This window comes from Dermacentor albipictus, chromosome 2 (genome assembly GCF_038994185.2).
Source record: "Dermacentor albipictus isolate Rhodes 1998 colony chromosome 2, USDA_Dalb.pri_finalv2, whole genome shotgun sequence".
Lineage (NCBI taxonomy): Eukaryota > Metazoa > Arthropoda > Arachnida > Ixodida > Ixodidae > Dermacentor > Dermacentor albipictus.
This window is the reverse complement of record NC_091822.1, coordinates 21,228,289-21,249,909: the sequence shown is the minus strand read 5'-3', so window position 1 is coordinate 21,249,909 and position 21,621 is coordinate 21,228,289. Positions and strand designations below refer to the sequence as shown.

Sequence of the window (21,621 nt, the reverse complement as noted above, 5' to 3'; positions counted from 1 at the left end):
CCATGGTCAGTTGCTTCGCAGCTGCTGGGGACTGAGGTCCGGGGTTTGATTGTGTTGTTCATATAGGAGGTTGTGGCCACGTACTGCACCAGGGTGGCCAATCCTGCTCTGGTGAGGGAGCGCGTTACCGGTTCTGGTCACCAGGATCAGGCCACACTCCAGGCCTATTTATGCAATTTTATCAACACGCGGATTTTTTTTTTTTTCCGGTGGAAAATTGCTGGCACCGGGATTCGAACCACGGACCTCTTGCACGCGAGGCGGGTGTTCTACCGCTACGCCACCGCTGCATCCGCTACGCCACCGCTGCATCCCACGCTCAACATAGCTGGGCAACTACAAGATTATGCATCGAAGCATATTTGTTTGCATTTCTGCACATTGTCTTTATCACCTCTGCAGAGAATAAGAGTAGAAAGAAATCCTACGCCGTTGTAAACTGTCTTATGCTGATCCATAGTGCTGGGCCAACATGTGCTACAGGCAGCCTTCTTGGTGTGAACGGAAATTTTTTTGCTGCTGATGGCAGCACATTATAACCAAGCGAAATATGCATTCTGAAGATAATCAGTAGATCTCTCAGGTTGTGCAAAAAGATCAGGTAAGCATGCGCAACGAAGGAGACCGCTTAAGGCCGTAAAGGAAACTCGTCGGTGAACAGCTGCGGATGTCCCATGCTGATTCAGAACATCCAAGCTTGAATCATCTTTGCTGTCATCTTCGAAATCATAACTTGAGTCCGCATCACAAAATTGAAGTGTGGGTTTCGAGCGCAATGCTTTTCTGGCGACGCAGACACGCGGGACGACGCCATGGGAGCGACCTTTGATAACTGTGTAGTGATACCGGCAGTGCCCCTTGCTGGGATTTTACGAGAGAAGTGAAACCTAAACTCTTTGAAACTGGTTGAAAATGCAGGATCCACAAGTTGGACATGTGGCAGACCTTAAAAAATACACTTTAGCGGAATAAAATGACTCGGACTCCAAAGCAAGGCTCTTTAGTGAACAGCTGGCATTATTTTCAGTTAATTATATCTCAGCACTGCCGGATGGTAAAGCCGACGATATAGTTGTTCCCGTCTTGTTGGGAGTAATTTGATTACAAAATTTGGATGCTAGTGCGGCGTAATCATGAGCAGCATGCTTTTTTCGCGAGCGTGGCAGAAGACAGCCACACCTCTTCTTGCCACAGCATCTGCACGTTAGTTTGCAAAGAGGTCCGTCAAAAATCGCAACATCGCCGGAGCGCGAAAATTTAAACTGATTCTGAAAGCATTCTGAAAGTGTTTCTGAAAGCCTGTAGTAACTACTAGATGGCCTTAAGTGGATAAGAAATGGGTCCAACATGTCGAAATCGGTGATATAATGCATTGATCACTGTTATCAATTTGAATAGGCATGGTAACGGAAGAGCTAAACAGTGTATCAAGCATTCGGCATGCTAAAAAAGTCAGAAATCTGTACTTGCTTTTGCGGTAGTTTCAGGTTTACATCTGCGGGGTCCAGCCACTGTGCAAACACTATCGGCAACAATTTAGCATGCATGGTATAAATGAGCGACTCGATTGACGACAGTGCACTTCGCTTAAACATCGGGGTCGATGTCAATGACGGGTCACTGTCAATTTCGTCACCCCCGTTGTACAACGCTGGCGTTTGTTGCGGCAACAATCACCCCATAGGAGATCTGTTCGTATAACAAGGCAGCACTATCTAGACTCAGGAACTCCTCCATCAAAGCACCACCTGTTTCATCGTCATTAGCGACATGCCCCTAGAGCTCGGTAATATCAGCGGCTTCCATTGTGTCGGTTACACATAGTTCCACTATCACGAGGAGTTTCGCCCTAATGCACAGAGCCTCCCTTTTCTATTTATCGGCATGGCTCCTGGTTGGAGCTGTCATGATCGTAGTGCTCCTGTGGAGCTGATACAGCCAAACGTAGGTATATCAAACAGTGCGAGGATTGCAAACTAGTTCGATATAGCTAGAATTCGATATATAAAATTACGTAAAAAATTCTTGAAAAACTTCAGCAAATTGATCAATGAACCAAGGGCGCGATCAGGGATTGTTGTTCGGAGTGCGTGTTCGGAATGCGTGCTCGGTTGCGCTACGCACAATTGGCCTAGGCCACGCCGACTTCGTTGATTGTGCCGCATGTAATTATCCTAGGCCACGCTAACTTCTTCAGCTGCGCGAAGTCGGCGCGGCACAACTGATCGAGTGCTCGAAACAGCGATCCCCAATCGTGGTACAGTAAATACTCATTTGAAGCTTCACAACAAGTATTTATTTCTTTGGCTGAAAATACTGCAGCAGTATAGCCTGCTTATTATTGGTAGCTACATGCTTAACCACGGCGTCCTCAACATAGTCTGAACAATCCACAAGCTATAGGCCGATGCCTTCTATTGCGCCACAGTAGTGATGTAGAAGGGCCAAAGCAGCTACCAGTTGAAGTCGAGAGCAGGGCTGTTCAAATACAGCCTTACGACTAAAAGTATTCATAAATAAATAAATAAAAATAAACAAGCGTCAGTATTGCGGGATCAACTTTAGCATCGTCTTCGTTTGGCCGGTACTTCCATTGCGGTCTCCACGTCCGTCAGTCAAAGCATTTCGACACGCTGTCAATAACAAAGTATTAAGTCTGGGCTGAGCTAGCTGAACCAAGCAAGCGTGCACTGTCGCGCGTCTTTGTGGATGCGCACCGCCAGTCCTTGCGAAGCAGCGTGGCAGGCGCAGAACGTGGTAGTGAGGAGGATTCAGTGCGGAAAATGCATTGCGTCATTGACGTCGAATTAAACAAGCCACCGCGTGTGTACACTGCTACATTCAAATAGCGCCCTTGGTGCAATCTGTGTGTGCAGCTATAGTGTGCAGCAGTCGGGAATGCCCATTGTGCCATTGCTATCTTCGAAGGTGTTGCAGGAAAACTCGCTGCCTGTCAAAAGAGCACACGTGGTCTGCGGTGGTGGAGTTTGATATATCCATTTTGTGTCCGACTCCATTTGAAATAAAAAATGAGAAATGCATGCGATTTTTTAGCTGATATAAAAAGTGTTCGATATACGCAATAATTCGATATATTCATGTTTGATATATTGAGGTTTGACTGTACTTGCAAAATTTGCAGCTTCGTCTAAAGCAACACAACATTGTGCTTTGTCGGAGCTATCTTCTATCAACTGGACTGTCTGCAGCGCGTTTCTGCACTCGCCAAGAAGGGTGCAAAGGGTGGACACCGCTGCACTTCTGCCTTTTGTCACTTCTCTCTCTCTGTCCTCATGCATAGCACACTCATGGGCATTTCACACGCACATTGACTTGCCGCATCTTGGGATGCAATGCGCCAACTAGTGATGCTCTCCGCAGCTTTCACAGTCGGTTGCTGGGTGGGGTGCGTGGCACGGCTCATGGTGGCAGATAAGAACTCACATAGGCAAACATTTCGCCCTATCTCAACATCATTTGTCTAAGGGAAACTTAGCAAGGCAAATTCCATGATTATTCTGCACGTAAAATGCCTTCCATAACGCAAAATTTTGATCGTTATATTGGATATGCGGGGAATAATGTATCACATGTTTTTTTCTCATAGTTCTAATGTAAAATTTGACACTCTTAAGTAGACTGATCGTTATAACCGACATATTGTTATATATGGTTTCCCTATAAGTGAACTGCACTGTATAACATAGTGACACGTGTACTCGTTTATTTTTTTGGGTGACCGCTTATCACTGTGTAACAAATGATATTGCTCAGCACGGGAAAAGCCCGCATGTATCGGAAGTTTCTCAACTGTTATTGATGGTTCTATCTGCTGTCTATTGTCACCGAGGCTAGTGTAATCTGATTGCAAGTGCAAGGAGAACTATGTGGAACATTCTGCAAGACATGCAGGTACCAGGGATTACTCTGGAGCCTTCGATGGCCACTCATGTATAAAAGCCAATGCACTTGACTGGCAGGTGAGATTTTCGCCAATCGTCGATCACGTTCGCTGTTCGCCATTGTTCTGTGCTTTGAGTGTAGCCTAATTTTTGTGTTTTTTGTGTCTCCTCGTGAGTAAGCAGCAACAGCTTGGAAGTCTTCTCCAACGATACAGAGACTGCTTTTTGACGTCATCGAGGATTCGACAAACACCAGTTGCAAAGCATCGCGTAATAACTAAAGAATGCACTCGAACACTCCTCCAGAGCTCTCACCGAGTTTTGACATGAGAATGTGAAGCTATAGGGCAACAAGTAGATGGAATGCTGCACGACGACATCCAGCCATTGAAAAGCCCGTGGGCATCTCCTGTAGTCTTAGAGAAGAAAAAGGACAGAACCCTACATTTCTATGTTGATTGTCATTGACTGAGCAATATCACGAAGGACGTACACCTCCTGCCACGGATAGATGACGCATTGGATTGGCTACCCGCCGTGATTGCTCAGTTGCTATGGCGTTGGGATGCTGAGCACAAGGTTGCGCGTTCGAATCCCGGCCACGGTGGCCACATTCTGATGAGGGCGAAATAAACACCCGTGTACTTAGATTTAGGTGCATGTTAAAGAACCCCAGGGGGTCGAAATTTCCGGAGTCCTCCCCTATGGCGTGCCTCATTATCAGGAAGTGGTTTTGGCACGCAAAACCCCATAATTTAAATAATTTTATTTCGATCAGCTCCGCAATGCTAAATGCTTCTCCTTGATGGATCTCAAGTCTGGCTACTGGCAAATTGAAGCCGACTAGAAAGATCATGAAAAGACCGCATTCATCATGCCAGGCACCTCTATGAGTCCAAGATATTTGGACGGTGCTCACGTTCCAGTGCCTGACGGACACGGTTTTAGCAGGATTGTAGTGGCAGACCTGTCTTGTTTACTTGGATGGCGTTGTCGTCTTTGCCAGACATTTCGACAATCACCTCAGGCGGCTTGCGACAGTATAGAGGCCATCAAGTCATCAGTGCTCACTCTGAAGCTGGGAAAGTGCCGCTTTGCTTACGATGAATTTATGTTCCTTGGCCACGTCATCAGCAAATCTGGAGTCCTCCCCGACCTGCAGAAGACAGCTGCCATCGCAAAGTTTCAGCATCCCATTGACAAGAAGGCAGTACGAAGATTCCTTCGCATGTGTGCCAACTACAGGTGCTTTGTCGAGGACTTCTTGCGCATCACTGAGCCGCTGACACATCCAACTAAATGCAATGTGGGGTTCAAGTGGGAAGCGCTGCAGGTCGACATATTTCAAGAATGCAAACGACGTCTGCAGTCGCCACCGGTACTTGTGTGCTTCAACGAGGACGCCGATACAGAAATATACTGACGCCAGTAGCCTAGCCTTCAGTGCCGTCCTAGTCCAATGCAGACCGACTTGAACGGGTGATAGTTTACGCTAGCTGATTGCTGTCAAAAGCAGAAGGCAATTATTCTACGACCGAAAAGAAATGCCTCACCATCATTTGGGCTGCAGCAAAATTCCGCCCTTACCTATATGGCAGGCCATTCAAAGTCGTCGGTGACCCTCACGCATGGTGCTGGCTAGTGTATTTAAAGGGCCCTTCAGGATGCCTGTTGCGGTGGGGCCTCAGACTTCAAGAGTATGACATCACTGTAATCTACAAGTCCGGACGAAAACACTGATGCCGACTGCCTATCACGCGCCCCATTGTCCCACCGCCGCAACACGAGGATGATAACGTCTTTTTAGGATTAATAAGTGCGAAAGACTTTGCTGAATGGCAATGAGCAGACCTGGAGCTAAAAGGCCTCATTGAGTATTTGGAAGGGAACTCCAATGTTGTCTCCAAGATTGTCTTCATTTTCGCTTCAAAACAACCTACTCATAAAGAACTTCTCACCAGTCTGGGCCAACTACCTCCTTGTTCCCTAAGCATTGCGTCCAGAAGTACTGCATGCTCTACATGATGATACGACCGCTGGGCACCTCGGATTCTCTCGGACGCTATCGAGGATACAGGAAAGGTATTACTGGTCATGCCCGACCGCCGACGTCGCCCGTTACATCAAGGCATGCTGAGACTGTCAGCGATGCAAGACACCACTGACAAGGCCAGCAGGATTACTACAGCCGATCGAGTCTCCTTGCCGCCCATTTCAGCAGATCGGCATGGATTTGTTGGGACCCTTTCCCAGATGGTGCTCCAGAAGTCCTCATCACCGACAGAGGAACGACCTTTACAGCAGAGCTCACCCAAGCCATCCTGCAATACAGCCAGACAAGCCACAGGAGGACAACTGCCTACCACCTACAGACGAATTGTCTGCGGAGCGCCTGAACAACACCCTTGCCGACATGCTAGCAATGTACGTCGACGTCGAGCACAAGACGTGGGATGCTGTCCTGGAGTACGTAATTATCGCTTACAACACGATGGTACAAGGAACAACACAGATCACGCTGTTTAAGCTGGTTTACGGCTGGAACCCGCCGACGACTCCGGCTGCCACGCTGCCGCACATCACTGACGATGAAAATGTTGCTGCCATGCTGCCTTTCTCCAGCGCGCTGAAGAAGCTTGACAGCGCGCCCGCCTGTGCATCAAGAACCACCAGAGGACCGACAGTCGACACTACAATCTTCAACGACACTACCTGGAATAGACGCCTGGCGACCATGTTTGGGTTTACCCGACACGCCGACAAGGACTTAGTGAGAAGCTTTTACGCCGCTCTTTCGGACCCTATGAGATCATCCAACGCATTAGAGCACTTGACTATAAGGTCGTGCCAGATGGCATTTCACTGTCACAGTGGCGGCGCTCATTACCTGAAACAGTCCATGTTGTGTGACTTAAGCCGTTCTACCAGCACTAACGAACCTTGGGACTTGGCATAGCTGAACTTTGGACTTTCTTTTTTTGTCTATTTGTTTTGTTATTTTTGTTTAATAAGTGTCCTTTTGTTTTTTACTCTACTGTTATGTTTGTTGCATCGGCACGATGCTTTTTGAGAGGGGGTGCTGACACGCGTACTTGTTTATCTTTTTCGGGTGTGCACCTTTCACCATCTAACAAATGTTATCGCAAGCTAGACTTGGCACACGGCATATTGCTGCGGCAAGTTTGGGGTGCAATGCATGGGAAAAAAGATTGAATTTTGCCGACAAAATTCAGGGGTGCGATCATTACCCAAGTGGGATCATTATGTATGTAAATACGGCTTATACTTACCGGTAGGAATTTTCACGCTTCAGCAAAAATATATGCGGGTCGCTCACAATAGGCGACCCATGCCAGAATGGTATCAAGATTGCCTGTGCGTATTTGATATTTTTAAATTGCATACAGCCCGAAAAGCGTAGTTTTGTGTACAAGGCCAGCCGAAAGCCACAGCATGCTAATAAGACCATAAGAAGCCTCTTTGCATAAAAAAATGGGGAATATTAACTTGCCTTATACAGCGCCACGAAAGCTTGTGAATTGCTTAGCTCAGTCCGTCTGACTGCCTCGCCAGCTGGTGAATGAACTTGAGAGGAGCGGAGATGTGCTTGCAGCGCTCGTTGGGTAGTGCCTCTCCTGTTTCGTAGCTCATAGTCTCAGCCTTGAGCAGGGATTGCGACTGAAATCGAGCAGAATTCTGGTTGTAGCATCAGCTGCTGGCTTACAGAAGTGCCGAGTGTAGCCAGATGTTGGGAACAGTTTCTTCATCGTAGTCCCTTTATGACTGGCTCTATGACCTGCATACATATTTTATAATGATGCCCTGGCTTCTATCATTGCTGTGGGAGTCGTCTGTCTCTGGCTCCAATACTGAGCTTGAGTGCTGTAAAAACCATGTGAGTTTACGAACAGCACAAAAGCGCATTTTTGGGACCACATTTAGCCAGTGGAATTTTACAAAGTGCCACTTGCCTTTGCTTTTTTATTGGAGACTGCTGCATGGGCTTGCAACAAGAGCACTGCGAAAGTTTTGCTTTCATTGGCTGATACTATAGCGTGTTTGTTGAATTGGCTTGGAGGGGTCTATAGCAGGTTTTGTTAAAGCTAAACATTTCGACAGAATTGCCTGTCTGGTTGGGAAATTGATTAGGACTTGAGACTGACTCCAACCAATAACTGAATTTTATTAGCCTGACGTTTCGGAGCCCATTCGGCTCCTTCTTCAGGGGGTTGTTCTTTGGGGGGTGGCGGTGTGCCGCTTTTAAACACAATACAAGCGTCTTTTGTAAAGAAAGGAAGGGGGAGCACGGGAGGTGGGGAGACACTTCACAGGCGGAAAGGTGGGGGGAAACATAGGGGGGGGGGGTTGTTTGTTGACGGCTGCTGTGGTGCTGGGATGACCGGTGCTGGAGAGAGTGTTCGCGACGGTGTCCTTGATGGGAGGCGGGGGGGTGGGGAGGTTACAGGGGTCGCGCCGACGTTATTGTGTTGGTGAAACAAGCGGGAGTCTACCTGGCTGTGCATCCTTTTCTTCTTTTCGTCATGTCGCTAAGGCCATGGACATAGACCGAGGGTAGGTTGCCCGTCACGCGGTTTATGTTATTCCCCGTATTCTGAATGTGCCATGACTCCAGTAGTAGTCTCTTTCGCGAGTTTGTCTCTGTTTGAAGGATTTCAGTTTCCTGGAAAGCAATTTTGTGGTCGGCGTCTTCAGAGTGTGCAGCGACGGCGCTGCGAATACGGTTGAATGTTCTGACATCGTTGTCGTGTTGTCTGATCCTTTCTTTTAGATTTTTGGTTTCGCCGATGTACGACGCCGGACAGTCGGCACAACTGATTTTGTAGATGACGCCTTGAGCTTTTTCTTTAGGTGGATGATCTTTTGGTTTAAGGAGGAGGATATTGAAGGTGTTTATTGGTTTGTGCCCCACTTTGAGGCCTTCTTTTTTAATATTCGGCTGAGCGCTTCGCTGGTACCTCTGACGTACGGGATGGACACTCGTTTCTGGGGTTGGGGAGAAGTAAACGACTGAAGGTCCCGCATTTTGCTTCTTCTTTTTTGTTGTCTGGTTGTTTTTCGAATGAAGTCATCTGTGTAGCCATTCCTCTTAAGTTCATAGAGAACCGTTCTATTTTCTTTCTTTTGATCCGATTTCGATGAGGAATGAGTTTCGGCTCGTTTGAATAAAGAATTTACAACAGACGCCTTGTGGTTTGCCGGATCGTCGGATTGGAAATGAAGATAGCGGCCTGTGTCGGTTGCTTTTCGGTAGACTGAAAATTTTAGAATGCGGTCTTTTCATGTAACTTGTATATCTAAGAATGGGAGTGATCCGTTCTGTTCGCGCTCATATGTGAACTGTATATCCGGGTCTATGGAGTTTAAGTGTTTCTGCAAGTTTTCGACTTGCCTCGTCTTCACGATGCAAAAGCAATCATCCACGTACCTGAGGAAGACTTTTGGTTTCGGGGAAAATGTATTTAAAGCTCTCTCCTCGATGCTCTCCATAGTCAAGTTAGCCATGGCAATGCAAACTGAGGCCCCCATAGGAGCTCCTTTAACCTGTTTGTAGTAGCTGCCTCGGAAGGTGAAATAGGTATTGGACAGGCACAGTTCGAGAAGGCAGCATATCTCGTCTACACTCAAAGGGGTTCTCTCGCTGAGCATATCGTCGCGTTCCAGGGCATCTCTAGTTGCGGAAACAGCCAACTTAATGGGTACTCTTGTGAACAGAGAGATTACATCAAAAGAGACAAGACATTCATCATCTGCGATACGTACTTTTGAAGTGAGTTTGATGAAATTCTCGTAGTCACGCACGTGGGATGCTGTCCTTCCGGTGAGTGGTGATATGATCTGATGCAAGTAAGTGGATAGTGATAGTAGTTGGGAACAGGAAAAGTCTACGATTGGTCGTAAGGGGATTCTGGGTTTACGGAGTTTTGGCAAGCCGTAGAAAGCTGGGGCGGATCCGTTCCTACACATTTATTTTAGGTAGAGATTTCAAGAGTTTGGATGGCTGCGGAATATTTCAATCAGCGTCTTGTTCAGCAACGACTGGGTTCTCGTTGCCATGGCTCGTTGGTTGCCATGGTTCTCGTTGCCATGGTTCTTGTTGCCATGGTTCTCGTTGCCATGGCGTTCCGTTGCCATGGCTAACTTGACTGTGGAGAGCATCGAGGAGAGAGCTTTAAATACTTTTTCCCCGAAACCAAAAATTCTTCCTCAGGTACGTGGATGATTGCTTTTGCATCGTGAAGATGAGGCAAGTCGAAAACTTGCAGAAACACTTAAACTGCATAGACCCGGATATACAGTTCACATACGAGCGCGAACAGAATGGACCACTCCCATTCTTAGATGTGCAAGTTACACGAAAAGACGGCATTCTAAAATTTTCAGTCTACCGAAAACCAACCCACACAGGCTGCTATCTTCATTTCCAATCTGAACATCCGGCAAACCACAAGGCGTCTGTTGCAAATTATTTATTAAAACGAGCCGAAACTCATTCCTCATCGGAATCAGATCAAAAGAAAGAAAAGGGAACGGTTCTCAACGAACTTAAGAGAAATGGCTACACAGATGACTTAATTCGAAAAACAACCAGACAACAAAAAAGAAGCAAAATGCGGGACCTTCAGCCGTTGACTTCACCCCAACCCCAGAAACGAGTGTCCATCCCGTACGTCAGAGGTACCAGCAAAGCGCTCAGCCCAATATTGAAAAAAGAAGGCCTCAAAGTGGCGCACAAACCAATAAACACCTTCAATATCCTCCTCCCTAAACCAAAAGATCGTCGACCTAAAGTAAAAGCTCAAGGCATCGTCTACAAAATCAATTGTGCCGACTGTCTGGCGTCGTACATCGGGGAAACCAAAAATCTAAAAGAAAGGATCAGACGACACGAGAACGACGTCAGAACATTCAACCGTATTCGCAGCGCCGTCGCTGCACACTTTGAAGATGCCGACCACAAAATTGCTTTCCAGGAAACTGAAGTCCTTCAAACAGAGACAAACTCGCGAAAGAGACTACTACTGGAGTCATGGCACATTCAGAATACGGGGAATAACATAAACCGCGTGAAGGGCAACCTACCCTCGGTCTATGTCCATGGCCTTGGCGACGTGACGAGAAGAAGAAAAGGATGCATAGCCAGGTAGACTCCCGCTTGTTTCACCAACACAATAACGTCGGCGCGACCCCTGTAACCTCCCCGCCTCCCATCAAGGGCACCCTCGCGAACACTCTCTCTAGCACCGGTCATCCCAGCACCAAGGCAGCTGTCAACAACCTCCCCCCTATTGTTTCTCCCCACCTTTCCGTCTGTGAACTGTTTCCCCACCTCCCGTGCTCCCCCTTCCTTTCTTTACAAAAGACGCTTATATTGGGTTTAAAAGCAGCACACCGCCACCCCCTGAAGTACAACCCCCTGAAGAAGGAGCCGAATGGGCTCCGAAACGTCGGGATAATAAAATTCAGTTATTGGTTGGAGTCAGTCGCAAGTCCTAAGGTTTTGTTAGAGCACAGTGTGGTACACGTCTCACAAATATCTTGCTTGTTGTGCTTGCAGGCCTGGTGTTTGACATCTACGACGGCACAAAGAACCCTGTGAGTGGCCTTTGTGGCAAATTCATAGATTACTTTTGCCTTTTGTTCGTTATGTTTTTTCTGTGTTGTGTAGCAAAATTTGTGCCATTGGGTTGTCAAATCAAGATGTGTAATTTAATGTGATCGTAATGTTGCATTGTTTCTTGCAGCTAAACTGGTGGCAAGACTTAAGTGCAGTGCTTTTGCATTCAGTGCAAATCACTCCTCTGTATCGATCCTGGAAAGTTTATCAGTGTCCATCACTTCAAGTGCTTCTTTGCATTGTCTTCTCTGTGGTGCCTAGTATACCATTTCTCTGTCACTTGGTTTTTCCAGGGCTTGTGCAGACAGTTCCTTCCTTTCACAACATGCGAGTACGATTGCCGGCAAATTTTTCGAACACAAAGGGCAACGTGAAGACATAGCAATAATCAGCCAGTCTGGAAAAACAAATTTAAGAGGGGACATGTGTCTTAAATAATTAGATATAGTGAAACAATTGATTTTTGGAAACAACTTGCTACAGCATCTGCAATGCCTAATACAGTAGAACCGCATTGATACGATCATGTTATGTATGATTTCCTGGTGCCAACATACGCTATCGAGAACACAATAAATGACCACCCAATAGAGTTACGCTTATTTTTTACTGGTTCAGACGTTTCCGGAAAACAAAATTTTTTGGCACCAGCATTCAGTACATTGCCAAACTGTGATTGTATGATATGTTTTCCAGCCACTAGATCCCATGTAAACAAGAAAATGCGTGAGGCGTGTGCATTTTGAAGCAGTAGCTACCGGAACATCAGCTTCCCCGAAATACTTGCCCGCCCATCTCTTGTGATAACGCTGGTGCGAATTCAGTTTCTTGCTCTGGAGCAGCTAATCTCCCGGCTCATTGCATGCTGCATTCACAGCTATTGCTGTGAAAAGTTTCCTTGCATGTAGCCAAGGGTGCGGTTCGCATAGTTAGTGACATATCGGATGTGCATGCGCCAGGATAGGTTGTTAGTAATGTGACCACCAAGATATATTTATCAGATAGGACACTCTCTAGTCAAACTCCATTAATCTTGTAATCGAACGTTTTGGATGGATTAGATTGACGTGAGATGGACATAACTTTACACTTAGACGGGTTAAGAACCGTACACCATCGCTCAAGATCACGTTGTCAAGATCACACTGAAGGGCGCAACTATCGTTAGGATCATTTATTGCACGAAAAAGAACACAGTCATCAGCAAAAAGCCTAAGGGAAGAGTTAATTCTAATCGGAAGATCATTAATATAAATTAGAAAGAGTAAAGGACCCAGAACAGAACCTTGGGGAACACCAGACGTTACGGCACATGGTGATGATAACGAGTTGTTAGCTGATACAAACTGAGAGTGCTTAGTCAATTAACATTCAATCCATTTGAAAAGATTAGTGTCAATATTCAGGGAACTAATTTTAAGAAGGAGTAATTGATGTGGCACCTTATAAAAAACCTTAGAAATGTCTAGAAATGCACAGTTTGTTAGCAGACCACTGTCTAAGGACAATGCTTAGATATTAGTGAAAGACAAGAGTTGAGTCGCGCAAGAAAAATTTTTTTGAAAACTGTGCTGGCAAGAACTGAAAAACGAGTTGCTTTCAAGAAAAGAAATAAGATTAGAGTATATAATGTGCTCTAGAAGTTTACAGGGAATGCTTGTTAATGAAGTAGGCCTGTAGTTAAGGGGAGAATCCAGATTACCTTGTTTGAAGAGTGGAACCACCCTCGCTACCTTCCAATCAACCAGCATTGTGGAGTGTTCAACAGACTGGGTGAAAAGGTACGCTTTGTATACGCTGGAATAAACAATAGTATTTTTCAAAAACTTTGAATTGATGTTGTCAACACCGCAACTAGACGATAACTTCAGGCCCTGTATTAGCTTCACAATACCTGTGAAATCGGCGACAATGGGGTCTGTGGGGGAAAAGTCACACTTAACACTTTCCTGTCTGTGGGAAAATAAGCAGTTTTCGGGTGGTCTAGTAAACAACTCTTTTTTTCTGCTACACCAAATGTTTGATATTAAAATGTTTAGTATCAATTTGTAGAAGACGGAATGTGCTTTCTAATGGTATTATTGGAAAGCAAACATTTATTACCAACTTATTGAAAAAAAATTACTTAAGAAATTTGTAACAAAAACGAGAAAGCTCTGCAAAAACGTCGATGCTGCTTTCCACCAAGATAACATAAAAAAATTCAAAATATACATTTTGAAGGAACAGGCCATATACAACATTCCTGCAAATATAAACTTTCTATCTGTACAAGTTATTTTTTTTACAAAGGAAAATGTTATCCCTAATGGCTATTGTGCCACCGCACAAAGCAGTTGCGTGATGGGGTGAAGCACAAGTTTGCGGAGCACGTCTCGCAGAAAACGTTCGTTTTTTGTTCCACTTTCCGTTCTTGATAGCACAATTTGCAGTTCCTGTATCTTTGTAGCTTCTGGGGCTTGTGCTGTTGATCCTTAGGGGCACATGTAGCGGGAACAGCAGGAAGAGCCTTGGGTTGTGGATGTTATTGCTCATCAAGTCCTATGAGCTGCTCTACCAGCTCTAGCCTGAATGCGAACTGATCAAAGCGCGAACCTCTTGACAATTCAGGCACTTCGGGATGCTGCCGACGGTGCTCATCAAATAGAATAAAGCCGTTGACAACAGCAATATCTGTACTGTGGAAAAACAGCGCTTTCCACCAGCACACACACTTCATCAAAATATTGTATGTCCCATCAGCTGGTCCGATTTATTGACGCCGAGCATGCCCACATTGTACTTGTCAATCAGCATTGGCTTTTTCACCGATACTTCTTCCCACTTATTGTTCACTTTCCTTCTGCGCTTCGCAAGTATGAATTTGTTGGCTGTGTGGGCTGTCGACATCATGTGAACAACACGCTTGTCCTTCCATTGTAAATATAGAACGTCCTGATCCTGTAGCCAGCGAACATCTCCTCTCTTTGCTTTTTTTTTCCCATTGGGTGTCCTTCAGCTCGGCCGGAAAGCCCCGACGATCCTTGCGCGTCGTGCCACAAGCAAGCGTCTTGCGCTCCAACAAGTGTACAAACAAGGATGTCGACGTGTAAAAGTTGTCTAAATAAATTATGTAGCCTTGATCTAGGTAGTCCTCTGCCAGGTGCGTCACAACATCGAATGCCAGCCCACTTGCGCTTGGTGCTTCACGCTTCCCTGTGTATACACTGAACTGAACAGTGTAACCAGATTTGGAGTCCGCCAAAACAAACAATTTATATCCCCATTTGATAACTTTGTCCCGCATGTACTGTCTAATTCTGGATCTGGCTTTGGACTTTAACATCCTCTCGTCAACGGAGAGGCTCCAATCAGGTTTGAAAAATTGGGCAGATGAGGCGTTGATGTGCTTCAGCAGCGAAGCTACGTGATGCAGCTTGCCATGGGATGCGGCAGTTGTCTTTTCAGGGTGAGACACACTCAGGAATGCAAGCAACGCTTTGAATCAATTTCTTGGCATTACCGAAGGCAGAAGAAGACCAGAAAATAATTTCCATGTGTTCCAGTAGCAGTGCAAGCGTGGCACTTGTACAATACCCATGTAAATGAGAAGTCCGATAAACTTCATCTCATCGGGAGTCGCTTCTTTGCAAGATCCGTCTCTCTCACTGTATGACTGCTTCTCCAAAATATGCATCCACGCATATTTATTAGTCATGTTGCATATCTCAGTGATTATTTCTGCCGTGAAGAACAGCGTGAAGAAGTCGACGGCTCTTGCGAAGCGCCGCGTGGCACTGCGGAGCACAATGCCGAGGTCAACTCCCGGCCGTCTTCTCGCACAAAACTCCACTCTTTGTGCTGCCGCCGACAAGTGGTCCTGTCCAAATGACGTCTACACCCTGCAGATAAGAACCGTAGCCTTTAGAACACGCCGCATGTCTTTAGATTTGATCGCGGCCGCGATAAAATGGCTCGGAGTGGAAAACGGAACTTACCGGCGGATACCTGTCGACGTTTCGAAGCTACTTGACGCACTTTCACCATCCGTGCTGAAGTCAGATGTGTCAAAATCATCTCCCGTGTCTCCGCTGCTACCACTATCACAAAATTCTGATGCAGACTCATCGGAATCCGTCAAAACTTGCCGTTTCTGAGGAGCAGCTGCACGCGACGTTGACGCCATATCCGAAACTGCGCGCACTCGTCAAGCACGATTAAAAGGCGTTTTAAAAATCCCTCCCGCAGCCAAAAAAGAAACACAAAAACGAAACTTGAAAAATAGTTGTCCTTTTATGCGCTGAATAGCACTAGCTGTCCATAAGCGCTCCGATCGGGGAAAAATCGATGTTGAAACTATCGACAACATAGTGTCGATGGGCATAGGCACGGTCAGGAAAGCGTTAAGCACTTCTGGAGCCACATCAAAAGAACAATCAGAAAACGATTTCGCAAAGGCGACATTTAAGGCAGTACAGCAGTCATAACTTGCCATAGTATTCCTAGCGCTATCAGAAAGCTGAATGACATTTCGTTCTTTGGGTTTGATAACGCTCCAGAATTTTGATGGATTTGTGGAAAGAAGTAAAGGAAGTGTGTTATTCAGAAAGACATGCTTGGCTTTTTTGATAGCTAATCGATAAGTTCGGAGAACATCGCTGTATGTGAACCAACGTTCCTGAGTGTTAACCCATTTTGCAAGGCGAAAGAAGCATTTCTTCTTATTCAAAAGCCGTTTCAGGGTGACGGTGAACCACGGTGATCAGGAGCTTTTCGCAATTAGGTGTAATGGGACATACTTATCAACTAGGGACGCGACTGTATTCTTAAGTAAACCCCAATTTGATCAACTGTTCTCCCAAAGAAAGTAGGCATGCAAATTTCAATGAAGAGTGCAAGTTTGGTGTTAATTGATGCATAGTCACCTCTCGAATAGTCTCTAATTGTCTTGACACTTTTAACTTTCTTTGTAGTATGTATAGTTATGGCGAAGTGAATAACGCAATGGTCACTCAAACAGGGCATGTAAGTAACACCATGCAAAAGGTGAAGAGCAGTGGTAAAAATTAAACCTAACAGGTTAGAAGTACCGGAGCGAAACCTTGTAGGTCTTGAAACCAGCTGTGTAAGATTGAACTGCATGCATAGGTTCAAAAAGGATTGACTGACAGCGGAAGTGTCTCTGATAGTAGGAAAGGACCAGACCAATCTATATTGGGAAAGTTGAAGTTGCCTAACAAAAATAAAGGCAGTTAAGGGTATCTTGTAACCAAACCATTCAATACATCAAATAATTCAGCACAGAAAGATGGTGTCGAGCTCGGTGACCTATAGCACACACAGAATAATGTACTTTGATAGTCAAGGTTTATGTGGACACAGAAGGGCAGTAGCGACGATGACGATGTCTGATACGAGGTAATGGGCAATGGCAATCGGTGCACCACCTCCCTATTTTTCAGTCCGGTCTTGGCGATAGATGGTGTAATTTTTTTCACAGTCAAATAATTCTGTATTACTGATAGCGTTTGAAAGCCAAGTCTCCGTCAGCACCACCACATCGGCAGCAAATGAGTCAATAATGGACGATAAATCATCATGTTTGTTTACAATACTCCGGGCATTAGTAAGTAGAAACGATAAAGTCTGATGGTCAATATTAAGTGCACATTTTTGGTTACGATAAAGACGTATCTGTGGCAGTATGGGAAGTGCTGGACGAAAACCCGGCTATACTGCTGTCACTGGTTGGTCCTAATTCACACACGCTGTCTGTGTCCGTCGAGTAAACATAACACTTATTGCCAATATGAAGCTTGTTATACCGTAGTGAAAACTTCTTGCTACGTCGCGTGCCAAATTCAAACAACTTATTCCTTGCATTTCTTGTCACGTTGCAAAAATCTTCACTAACGGTTACTTTGGACAATCTTAAGTTGCTTTTTAAGGCAAAAATAGTTTCCCTGAGTTTAAAAAAAGGCACAAATTTAACAATAGGTCGACATTTGTTGGGAACAAAATGGCCAAGTCTGTGGCTGCGAGATATGCGTTTGTCGTTCCCTTTCAAACCCAAGTTAAATGAGTCATTCAGAATAGAGCAGATTTTTTGTTCGAATACGGCCCATGTCTCTTTAAAACTAAAGGCGATACCGTGGAATAATAGATTCTCACGGCGTGAGCGATATTCGAATTCGTGCAGCCTCTGATGAAGTGTCATGACTTGAGGAGAAACACTTTGAAACTGTATTGCCTCAGATGTACGAATGCTTTCTTCAACTGCATTAAGACGATCTTCAATATCTGTAATCTGCTGTTCCATTGAATTTTGGGCAGTCTTGACTTCATTGAGCTCAGTAATAACTTCGTCATGCCTAGAATCCATTTTTTCATGTAAAGATTTTATAAGCGAAACTAGCTCACTCTATTGCCGGGAAGACTCCTCCCTGAGGGGTCCGGGATTCAATTCTACGTCACCGGACGTTAGCAGCAATTTCGCGACATGAACGCATTCACAAGACAAAGAACAACACTTGTGGGCATGGAAGTACGATCAAAAAAGCACGGTCAGATTTTTTGTAAAACAGTTTAGGAGCTGAACCTACCTGCATCAAGAAACGGAACGGTGTTTGATGCATGTTCGCAGTTGCCGTACCTCCATACCCACTAAGAGGATTCCAGGGGCGCTGACTTCTTAAGTAGTGTGCCGAAGATGACGCATCAGTCGATGTTGATGACATGGTCAAGGTGAGGTGAGGAACGTTATCTTCAAGAAAGGGGGCCATTCCCTTGCAGTGAAGTGGGTCCGGCTGACAACGAAGCCAAGGGCTGGAAGCTGCCATCCGGTGTCAGCAGCAATGAATGCAGCTGCGCAGTCGCGGTGCCAGGGGTATAATGCCACGAGGCAAACAGGATGAAAATCTGCATCGAGAAACAGAAAGGTGTTTGATGCATGTTTGCCGTTGCCATATCTCCATACCCACTAGAGGATTCCAGGGGCGCTGACTTCTCTAGTAGTGTGCCGAGCATTACGCATCAGTCGACGCCGATGACATGGTCAAGGTGAGGTGAGGAACGTTATCTTCAAAAAAGGAGACCATTCCCTCGCAGCGAAGCGGGCCGGCTGACGGTGAAGCTAAGGGCTGGAAGCTGCCATCTGGTGTCAGCAGGAAGGAATGCAGCTGCACAGTCGCGGACATCATCATCATAATCATCATCATCAGCCTGGTTACGCCCACTGCAGGGCAAAGGCCTCTCCCATACTTCTCCAACAACCTCGGTCATGTACTAATTGTGGCCATGTCGTCCCTGCGAACTTGTTAATCTCATCCGCCCACCTAACTTTCTGCCGCCCCCTGCTATGCTTCCCTTCCCTTGGAATCCAGTCCGTAACCCTTAATGACCATGGGTTATCTTCCCTCCTCATTACATGTCCTGCCCATGCCCATTTGTTTTTCTTGATTTCAACTAAGATGTCATTAACTCGCGTTTGTTCCCTCACCCAATCTGCTCTTTTCTTATCCCTTAATGTTACACTCATCATTCTTCTTTCCATAGCTCGTTGCGTCGTCCTCAATTTAAGTAGAACCCTTTTCGCAAGCCTCCAGGTTTTTGCCCCGTAGGTGAGTACTGGTAAGACGCAGCTATTATGCACTTTTCTCTTGAGGGATAATGGCAACCTGCTGTTCATGATCTGAGAATGCCTGCCAAACGCACCCCAGCCCATTCTTATTCTTCTGACTATTTCAGTTTCATGATCTGGATCCGTGGTCACTACCTGCCCTAAGTAAATGTATTCCCTTACCACTTCCAGTGCCTCGCTACCTATTGTAAATTGCTGTTCCCTTCTGAGACTGTTAAACATTACTTTCGTTTTCTGCAGATTAATTTTTAGACCCACTCTTCTGCTTTGCCTCTCCAGTTCAGTGAGCATGCATTGTAATTGGTCCCCTGAGTTACTAAGCAAGGCAATATCATCAGCGAATCGCAAGTTGGTAAGGTATTCTCCATTAACTTTTATCCCCAATTCTTCCCAATCCAGGTCTCTGAATACCTCCTGTAAACACGCTTTGAATAGCACTGCAGAGATCGTATCTCCCTGCCTGACGCCTTTCTTTATTGGGAATTTGGTTGCTTTCTTTATGGAGGACTACGGTGGCGGTGGAGCCACTATAGATATCTTTCAGTATTTTTACATGTGGCTCGTCTACACCCTGATTCCGTAATGCCTCCATGACTGCTGAGGTTTCGACAGAATCAAATGCAGTCGCGGTGCCAGGAGTATGGCATGAGGCAATCAGGATAAAAGTCTGCATCAAGAAACAGAAAGGTGTGTGATGCATGTTTGCAGTTGCCGTACCTCCATACCCACTATGCTGTATCAAAATGATTTAGCTTAAAATGGACGCAAGGGTATCTGAAAGGAATCATTTTGTCAGTGCAGATGGCAAGAAAGGTGCCCATAATGGTGCAGAAATGCCGGCGCTCACCTAGCTGAAATTCCAGAGCTAAAAATTCAGCATTTTCATTCCCACCCTCCTCACTTTCGATGACCGCATCGGAAAAGTGCAAACATAAAAATCATAACGAAGTTGGCAATGCAAGCAGCCTTGCTTTTGGCTCAGCACACCAGCAGGCTGAAAGGCGCTGGACGATTGGCTGTTGCTGTGGCCGGTGTGCTTGCCTGCTAGGCCTGCTTTGAATTCACTCCGCTGTTTCTTTGTTGATCACACCACGATCACAAGCAGCGGTTATCCAGCGCTTGTCTTAAGAGGTTCAAAACTGTACTCGCATAGGGAAAGCAAAGCGTAACTGTTATCTGACCATATCGCGAGAAAGAGCAAGTGCTTGCCATAAGGATCAAACCAGCTGGCATGCGAGTAGGGGATTGGGTCGTGCCATACTGGGCTGTAAAAGTCGTCAATGCGTCCCGCAGTCCCATATTGCGTCAGCAGTTTAGCTATAGCAAAGCAAAGCCCTATAATCGTGGAGTCATGGACTATGTGATGACGCAGACGTCGCATGCTTGCCGTTTTACTTAGCCAACCTTGCAGGACCGTGCCCAATACACTGGTGCTTGTTCCAACGATTATCCGCACAGCTGCGGTTTCTTGCAGCCTAGACCCCATTTTGAGACTAGGTACATCGATAGTGTCACCATTAGCGGAGACAGTGCAACACTTGGAAATGCGAATTACGCAGGCACTGTGTCCGCAACTTACGTGAACATGACTTGGGTCTTGTGCACGTACCATGGCAAGTGCGGTGGTGGCGCTAATGCCATTAATGTACATTGAAAACAAACGCATATGAGCAGGGAAATTGGCCATTTTTATATATGTTGGCAATGAAAATAATCTAACCTCATATTTCCCTGAGCAAGTTTCAGTCAATTTGGTTTCATTGTGTTCAGGAACACCTGAGCTTCATATTTTTAATTTATCATAGGGTCAATAAAGATTTCCTACATTTGCTAAACTTTGAGTGCGATTTTCTTAGCTTTGTTTCTTTTGTGAGGTGCCTCTGCCTTATGGAAGCTTTGAGGATGTTTCCATGAATGGACATAAACAAACTTGGTATCATTGTTTTCAGTACCAACTCAACTACGGGATGAAGCTTTTCTTCTTTCTGATAACCTTGATACATTTTAATTTAGGTGATATGTCAGGGTGTCTACCAACTGGGAAAACCGGGAAAACCGGGAATTCTCAGGGAATTTGAACAGTCTGGAAAAACTCAGGGAAAACTCAGGGAATTTGTGCTTCTATCAGGGAAAGTTAGCTGTAACTTTATTGAAAGGGAACGAAAGTCGTGTTAATGCTGGCTCCAGTAACAGAGGAATCGCAACGAATCGTCATTGACGCCGTGTCATTGGCACGATGTATTGCCAGAGTAGTTACGACCGATTTTCTAGACGCCCGATTTTTCGGACATGCCCGATAATTTGCACGGTTTTGCGGCACCACCACGTACTCCATATAGTCAATGTATATTGCCCTGACTGCAGGTCTGAAATGGCATTAATCAAAGCCCCCTCCGCCGCTATTTTGATTATCTCGCCGCCTCGAACCGACACTCTCGCAGGCAGATCCGCTGGCAGCCGTAACG

At 45.7% G+C, this 21,621-nt stretch overlaps 1 protein-coding gene across 1 annotated transcript in view; it reads left to right on the top strand.

Moving 5' to 3' along the window:
• Positions 1-21,621, top strand: part of nes (lysophosphatidylcholine acyltransferase 3 protein nessy) — a 281,768-nt gene that overhangs the window by 120,897 nt on the left and 139,250 nt on the right. Inside the window, exon 5 of the mRNA XM_065426665.2 lies at positions 11,479-11,516. Within this exon, the coding sequence (XP_065282737.1) occupies positions 11,479-11,516 (38 nt within the window). The remainder of the gene's footprint in view (positions 1-11,478; positions 11,517-21,621) is intronic.